Source organism: Electrophorus electricus, chromosome 4, assembly GCF_041902795.1.
Source record: "Electrophorus electricus isolate QZ-2024a chromosome 4, ASM4190279v1, whole genome shotgun sequence".
NCBI classification, from domain to species: domain Eukaryota; kingdom Metazoa; phylum Chordata; class Actinopteri; order Gymnotiformes; family Gymnotidae; genus Electrophorus; species Electrophorus electricus.
Genome location: NC_137500.1, coordinates 16,884,051 through 16,892,623, shown reverse-complemented (window position 1 = coordinate 16,892,623; position 8,573 = coordinate 16,884,051). Strand labels below are relative to the sequence as shown.

At 37.4% G+C, this 8,573-nt stretch overlaps 1 protein-coding gene across 1 annotated transcript; it reads right to left on the bottom strand.

The window, feature by feature from the left end:
• Positions 1–1,401: 1,401 nt before the first annotated feature.
• LOC113575373 (angiopoietin-4-like) lies at positions 1,402–8,210 on the bottom strand. The gene is made up of 5 exons (XM_081711712.1): positions 8,194–8,210; positions 3,820–3,949; positions 2,953–3,070; positions 2,188–2,373; positions 1,402–1,932 (listed from the first exon to the last, which is right to left on the bottom strand). Exons 1-5 carry the CDS (start codon positions 8,208–8,210, stop codon positions 1,631–1,633), a joined length of 753 nt encoding a protein of 250 aa, XP_081567838.1. The 3' UTR covers positions 1,402–1,630.
• Between the last annotated feature and the right edge of the window lie 363 nt (positions 8,211–8,573).

Below are 8,573 nucleotides of genomic sequence, written 5' to 3'. Positions count from 1 at the left end.
TTTTCTTACAGTTGCCATCTGGTTTAATTTAATAGACACCTCATTTAGCTGTTTAAATGTAAAATTGAGATTATTCAAAGAGCAACAATGCTGTATGTAACTTTATTTTTAAAAAATGTAACAGGAACTTAGTCTAAGGGCTACTAAGATCACAGGGTGATGAAGGATAACAAAGACCAGCTCAAAGAAGGAAAGCAGAACAAGTACAAAGCTGAGTCCTAAGAAGCTCTCTTCAGTCATCCAGCTATGTCCCTACATAGGCCACCTTGATTTGCAGGGAGGAGTCAGTAACAAGACAGCAGAAGAATCCAAATCCCAAACTGGAGCACAGTCATCAAGAAGGGAGCACACCAGCCTTAGCTCTTAGGGGAGTAACAGCGGTGGGGACAATACCCAGGACAGAGAACCATCCCCTATGCAGTGGCCCTGGGCTTGCATGTGGCATATAAACCATTTGAACTATGTCAGTTAGCATTTCTGATGTTGCATGACAGTGTGGACATTTTTTTAAATAAATTATTTTCCATGTTGTTCTGCCTATGTTGACAATTATGTTTCCAGCTCTCCCATATATTACCTGTCTATCATGCTGGTAGGCAAGAGGAGCTTCAACCAAACTTTGGAAGGAGGGTTTAAGGAGATATTGGCATTAGTCATCAGAATAGCAACAGTATGACTAAATGGGTATTTGGCTTTTTTGTGATGGGGTGGTATCCCTTCTCACTCTGGATTTTGTTGGTCAGTATGATTGTTAGTTGCTTAGCCTTTTGTACAACACAAAATAATGGTTACAACATCGATTAGTGATTTTCAAGGGAGTTCTGTGTGTCTATTCACTTCTTTAATCTCATATAGAAGTTGGGTAGTGTAGGTAGGCAATTATGTCTTTTTCCTTTGTTACGTATAGCTTGGGAATATTTCGCTTGTTTTTCCCCCACTTTCCTTTAACAGCAAAATTAAATTTGCCTTCAAAGCTTTTTTTGTATGCTTTCCTCATCTCTCCAGCTCCTACACTTGTGTGGGACTTCCTTAGACGTTCTGTTCTAACCTAGAATAGAACCATCCTGTCCTGCTTGGCTTGATAGCAAGGAGCTGACCATTCCATTTCTGATCATAGCTAGGAAAGATTTTACTGATGCTGTCCAGACAACTTTGTGGCCACTCATGTTGGGTAGTTGTTTATCCAAAAGGTTTACCTTTTAAATAACTAAATGTGCTATATTGGAGAAAGTTCTCACATTTTTCTAACTTGGACTCTGAAGTCTATAGGCATGTAACACTTGCATACTACAATAGGAAATGGGTCATCTAAAGTTTGATACAGCCAGAAAGGGCTTAGGCCAAGAAAAACCTTAACAGGGGCACAAAGTGGGATTATTTATTTATTGCCAACCATTTAGATGTTCAGTTCATTTTAACTATAGATATATACACCTGCTTTTCTTTAAGAAATGAGGTTGGTGTTATTTGCAGCATATATACAAAATTTGCCTTGCAACAGTAACAAAACAGAATGAAAGACCTACAAAGTCAAATCTTGCCCTATTGAAGTGTGCAGGCTACTTAAAATTGCCATAATTTTACTGCTGGTAAGATCATCTTGTTCCTTCCACTTAGGAATGTTCAGCGTTCACACAAACTTGGCCATCATGCACGTTGCCTTGGCCGAATAGGGCTCAGGACCTTTCCATGTGTCCCAGCGGAGGCCAGATGCCCAGCCTCGGTTATTTCCAGCTGGGTACCAGTTACCATTGAGGTTGGCCGAGCCACAACGGCTGAACCACCAGCCTCCACTGCCCTCCATTCTGCTGCAGTCATTTATGGCAATGTCACCGAAGATACATGGGGAGCAGCCATCATTGTCATGGTCAAGTGTGCTGAAACCATAACCATCCTGTTCAATGCCAGCATATGCACCACGGATGGCGTCACCTTGGAAACAGTTACAGGAGAGGATTATTATATTAAAAAAAAAAAAAAAAAAAAAAAAAAAAAAAAAAAAAGAAAAAAAAAGAAAAAGAGCCTGAGAAAGTTAGCCACCTTGTCCTCAATCACATGCAAGAAAAACAGTGAAAAACTAGTTTGAATTGAGTTACAATTCAAAATATAGTAACTGAGAACCATAATGTGCATGGCTGACCAACTGCAACATGTAAAGCATAAAGATATAAATTGCAGTTCACATACCTGCATTTCCACTGTAAATGCCAACTTGCAGTTTATAGCCCATTCTCTCATTGCCAACACTGAAGTTTTGGTATTCAGCAAAGGCAGAGCCTCCTTCAAAGTCCCAAAGATCCACTCTGAGAACTGAATTTCTGTTTTTGCCTTTGGTTAGAGCCCAAACTTTGTCCAGGCCCAGCCAGTGATCCTCTTTAATAAATAAATAAATAAATAAGAGAAGTTAACAAAACCCCTAAACATTCATTCAGAACTTGACGTAAATACTTGATTTACAACCTTTTGTCATGTCCAGGTGAATGATTAAGGTACACTTTGTGACTAAATATTTAATATGGTAGAGCATTATTCCACAGAACAGGGCATTCTATGTTTCAGCCTTAAGGAGCCAAGAGCCTATTTAACAACAGTTTAAATACCCACATAGAAACAAGAAAGAAACATTTCATACTAGTTTTAGGGTGTGTGAACCCTAGCCACCCCTCCACTAAGACAAATATCTACAGAGTGTCTTCTTTTCCGGGTGGGGGGGAGAGAATGACACATGCTTGCCTCAATTACCATGCAAGGGTTTGAATACTGCTCAGCAATTGATTTTACTGACAAAATGACTTAAACAAGTTTGCAAATGCTCAACCCTCAAGTCCAAATTATGCAGATTTACTCAATGGCTCTCTTCCCACTACAACAGCAAGAGAGGGGCACAGCAAATTGTAATAATTTATATTTCAGTTGTTTTTATGTGAATAATTCCTGATGCTTAAAACTTACTCTGACACTTTCCAAACCCTTGCTTGTATGCTTTCCAGTTCTGTCTGAAGGAAAGTTGTCCTCCTGTCCTTCTCTGGATAACAGTCCAACCACCATCCTTTAACATCTTACAGTAAACCTGGATACAAGTAAACAGTTTATGCAAGTGGGTCAAGTTCAACTATAATGGCTGATCCAAGTTAGACCAAACAAAAACAGTTACAGTTTAGCAGGATATTTAATGAAAATTGGGGGGGGGGCAGTCTTAGGACCACTCTTGGCAACAGTAGTTTTGCTGATCCAATGGGACTCCCCTCTTCAAACTTACTAGCAACTTTAAAAACCCAAAGTATACTTAATGAATTGATTAATATAGTCTAACTGCACACTGGTCAAAAATGCCTATGGCCCTTTCGCTACAATGGACTGTTAAACATGCAGTCTAACCTGCTCATCACTGGTCAGTTCTGTCCACAGGACCACTGCTGACCAGATGTTATTTGAGCAGTGAACCACTCAGCATACTAGTGGTATGATGGTGGGTTTTCAGCTTGCATGAGTTCATGTATATTGTGGTTATATAGGTCTGCATCACCGCAAAAACAGTAGATTTGGAAAATGGGTAAAATTGTTGTTTCACTAAAAATAAAATTTGTAAAGTCAAACATGGTGTCTTTCAAGCTTACAAAAAATAGATTCATGAGCATGCGTTTTATTTTTTCATAATGGACGCCCAATAAAAATGACTTCTACTTGAAAAGCACCATGTGGTATTTTCATCTACTTCTAAGGAACACAATTACACCTCGTTTTCATAAATGTACCAAGTCTCATGTGAGCCACTTGATTTGAGGTGTTCTATTAAAGTTGACTACACTTTGTCATCACCTCAAAAGACCCTTTCACTCCAGTTGGCCAAATGGTGTAGACGCCACTTGTTGCGTTGGGGGAACGTGTCTTTATGTTTGTACAGTCTGTCCCTGAATATGAGAGAGAAAGAGAAATATTCAAAGCAGCCCTGGTGAAGTGTTAATAGCTCCCTTTTGTAGAGTATCTAACATCCAAAAGAAGAGTTTAAAGCCACACACACTTCAACTTTTGACATATCATTTATTCAGAGCAAAATATTTAAATTAGTATAAAATGTATTCATGCTTTTGGGGAATTGAGCCCATGACCACTGAAACTCACAGTAGAAAGTCAAATAAGGATATGTGGAGCTAAACTTTTTTTACACGTTTCATACAGATCCAAGAATATTCAGCATTATAGCCTTTATTTCAAACGTGATTAGAATTGGATATGACCCAAGTATTATCCATAGCATAACTGCATGCAAGGTGCATGTTTGTTGTTCAGTAACATTGCCCCACTGTTTATGGCAACAAACTGCTGGCACCCAGATGTGTATTTAAACTCTTTATTCCAGTGTACACAGCCACACAGTTTTCTAAATTAACTTTGCAGTTACTGGCACATCTTTCGTCCAAGAAAACATTCCTTTGCTTTTTGTCCATGCAGAACATCTGATACCTTGGTCTTGGTAGAATTCTGTTATGGATGGTTTTGTATATAAACAAATTGTTGCAACGCACAAGTCATCCCATATTGTATCCATTTACCACCTCTGGTTTGCACCATCTCCATTTCTGCCACCCGAATAAACATTAGGGGAGCGTTCTAATAAACAGCCAATTTCTTGGGAAAAATACTTGAGTACTCTTATGGAACAGAGGGGGAAAGGAGGAATGCTAAACAAAATCCAAAAAAGAAACTTTGGGAGTATAATAACTCACCTTTTATATCTACAGAGCCCAGCATTTGCTGCTCCTAAGGACAAGACAAGGTTATTTCTAATAGCACATCGTCTACACCACTACATTCATGGTGTTTACAAATAAGGGACAAACTTTTTAAAAGTGGAATTGTTAACATTAACATTTAAATGAAATACATAATTATATAATAGAATAAAGCACATAAAAAGTAGGCAATAAACAGTAGTACAATACTGAGAACCAGAAACGGTGCCCAACAAAATCTGACTGAATAGGTAGGATTTCAGTTTAGAAATGTCCAAGTGTCAGGGCACTTAAGGTTCTTTGACAGTCAGTTTCATCCAGAGCAGCCTAAAAGCTAATCACTGCTTCTCCGTCCTTAGTGTTTAGCTATAACTGATGAATTCCTAGTGATTCAAAAGTCCCACTAAAGTTATATTGCCTGTGCATTTCAGTTATACACTTTGGCCTCAAGCCATGTATCAATTTAGAAATTAGAGAAAAAAATAAATTAATGTAAAAAAAAAAAACAAAAAAAAAAAACAATTCTTAAAATCAGCCTCCAGTGCATTATAAAATTTATTTTTAAATTGCCAGACTTCCCATTAGGAGCATTGACGGATACCATTTTGTAAAAGTACATGTATAGAACACTTGTAATAGATGGTGAAAGGGTGTTCAGGTACACATTCAGATTTCCTTCATTCTTACCAGGGAACTGGGTGCACACAATGTCACTAAAAGTAATCCAACCCAGACCAGAGCCATTCTCACTATGTAGATCAGAGATGAGAAAAAAAGAAGAAAATTAACATTAAATTATGCAAAGCTCCATTGCACCACCATGATGATTCATAATTTAACTGTTATTCCATTTCATCAGTTTTATGTACCATTGCCACATGAATTGACTGTACTTCTGGAGACCACCACTGTAAAGGTATGCTAGTCAGTGCTCAGAAAGTTACAATGACCCCATGCTGTCATTGGCGGGATCAATGAGGGCACAAGCAGGATCAAACTAGTAGTGGCAAGCACTGCAATATTTATAGAAATTAACTGAATTTCATTTTAATTTGGATGGGACATGACCAATGCAGCATCATAATCAAAACAGCAAACCTAAAACAGCTTATAGAACACGTTCTGTGTAAAAAGGTAATTGAACCTAACCAGATATGGTTTCACAATTTTTCACCTGATGGATACAAGAACTGACTACACTTGTGGTTCTTGCCAGAGACCACCCTCTTCATTTTCAGTTAACACTGCATAAAGTTATTTCAGTGTCATGAAAAACAGGAAACACAAGAAAATGCATCCTTCAATACTAAATAATCAAACCCATCAGTAATTACTACTGCCACTTTGACTCCCCTACATTCAGTGTACCTACCCTACAGTGTAGAACCACCTGTTCTCCCAACAGAAGGCTTCCTTCTAAAAAGGTACTTAATGCAAGGGTCACAATCAACTACACAAAACATGGTGTCTAATGGCTAAAAAGACTTTAGATTTTAAAGTCCTAAGGAAATAAAAAGATTACACTTAAATTCCACCAGTTCTGTATATGTAGACCTGCAAGGTTGTTTACCACATTTCTAAAGCATAATGTTTTTGCAGCAGAAAAATACCTTCCAAATGACAATTCAGATCAGCCTAGGTTTCCACATCTTGCAATTTTACAGCTTACAAACACCATAAACAAAATAACTGAAAGTGTACAGGCTGTTAAAACCAGCCAATAGCTCAGTAATGCAGTTACTAGTTTAATAAGGTTCCTGAACTGAATAATAGACTCATGACAAAACATTGTTTGCTGATTAAGTATTAGCAACACTGACGTGATGGCAAGAAATGGGTGTTGTGATAACTAGTCTTAGTAAGATGCATTTTAATAAAATTTGGGGCAGATTTACTGGACAGTTTGCCACTCAAAATCGAATTTATTGACCACCACCTTCATGATAAAGCAGGGAGACTACTTTAGCTACTAGGATGGACACTAGAAATACCAAGGGTCTAATTGTATGCATCAAATACTAATTACTGGCATATTAAAATGAGACCACCATTAGGTCAAAATGCTGTACATATTTATTTTGACAGGATTATGTATATGCTAAAACATGAACATTTAGTCAAAGTGCTGCAATATTGCGAATTTAAAGTCAGTACCTTGACATGTTTGAGAATTTTGCAAATTTGTCAGTAGTTGTTTGAGAGTTATCAATACACTACCATTGCTTTTACTTGTACGTTAAAAAGTATGATTTTGCTTCTTTGATGAACAGTTAAACACCACATCCAAACAACTATTCTGCAAGTCATTTGATATACTAAAATCTTTCTAAGACAAGCCAAATCTATACGACAATAATCCATTTCATGTCTTGCCGAAGTTTGTGACAAAACGTAAATCTTTGTTTATACAGAATAGTAAAAGGCACAATACAATTTTAATAGCATAGTACTGTCTAAATATTTAAACTCACCATGCCTGAGGTCAAGTGTCACAGCATTAACAGGGAGTTGCCATTTTGACAGCAACAAGCATTTGACCCTGAACACAAACCGCAGAATAAACCAGTGCCAATCCCACTCTAAATAGTAGCGACATTCACAAGACACCACACACCAAAGTTCAGTACACTTACAATGTACCTGTACATGCTGACCCACCCATTTCACAGCTTGTCCGAATATTCTCACTGAGGAACCATTCTACATGCCTTATTGCATCTTACACAGGAGTCTAGTCTTGAGGAGACATGACTTCATCTGTCAAATTTGTAAGGTCACTTCAGCTGGTTCATCAGGCAAAACCACTCATGGCAGCTATAATCCACCACAAACATTCAGCATATAAAATCAAGCATGGACAACACATTCACAAGAGGTAAATAAAGTCTCAGTACACTTTTTAAACTCAATTAATTAAAAAGTATACTGAGAGTACTAATCCTTCAATACTTAAAAAAAAACAAAAACAAAACAATTGGAACCTTACAACCATATAATGTATAAAACCGCTGATAAGGATTTTGGAAATAATTCTAAGCTTTCAGCAGCAAATAGCCAAGCTTCGTTTATGAATTTGTTTTCTACGGGATAAGAAACACCATAAGTTTAGACACAGACTAGCCCTTTGAACAGTGAAAAATTGTATGGACAACACTACAAAATAACGGACTAGAATTAACTACCTTTGGGTTTCTTTAAGGTCAGGGTAGCCTAATCCAACAATTCTACAAGCAAGACGTTACATTAATTTGTGTCCAACAATTCGTTGTCTACGGGTGGCAAATTAAGATATTACAATTTTTAAACAGCATGGTGTACCTCTTCTTGCTTAAAAACAGTACAGCTCTACTTGTATAGAGCGCTTAAATTACGTCTTCCATGTAATGAATTAAGCCTTCCCTAAACGTAGTATATAAGGGAAGTAGAATTATTAAACCTTTTATTCCAAAACTGAGCTTACCTTTCCCGGGTATTCATGATGTCAAACTTAAAAGTTCCGTCCCAGCTCTTAGTTTTGGGAAAGCAGCATAGACCGACACTATTTTGCCTTTATTTTATTCCTTCAAGAAAGGAATAAAATATGTGCAGTTACGCACGGAACATAAAACAGAACCACTAGGTTGTCTAGCAAAACTAAATGCCAGCCTCACAATTTTATTACCATCGATACGATAAATCATCCACAACAATGCTACCTCCTAGTTGGTTCACACGAGTGAACAGCCAAACAAAACGATGCACCAACACGTGAAAAGACAAAATTGTAAGCCAGTTAACTGTACCACTAAAATACGAAAAAGTGAAAACTATAAACTTATCAGTTTTTCCTCGCTATCTGTA

Excerpts from the sequence above, each read along its gene's own strand:
- LOC113575373 (XM_081711712.1), bottom strand. Across the intron at positions 2,374-2,952 it reads AGGGTTTGGAAAGTGTCAGA|AGGATCACTGGCTGGGCCTG; the intron begins GTAAGTTTTAAG and ends TATTTATTAAAG. Across the intron at positions 1,933-2,187 it reads CATTTACAGTGGAAATGCAG|GTGACGCCATCCGTGGTGCA; the intron begins GTATGTGAACTG and ends ACTGTTTCCAAG.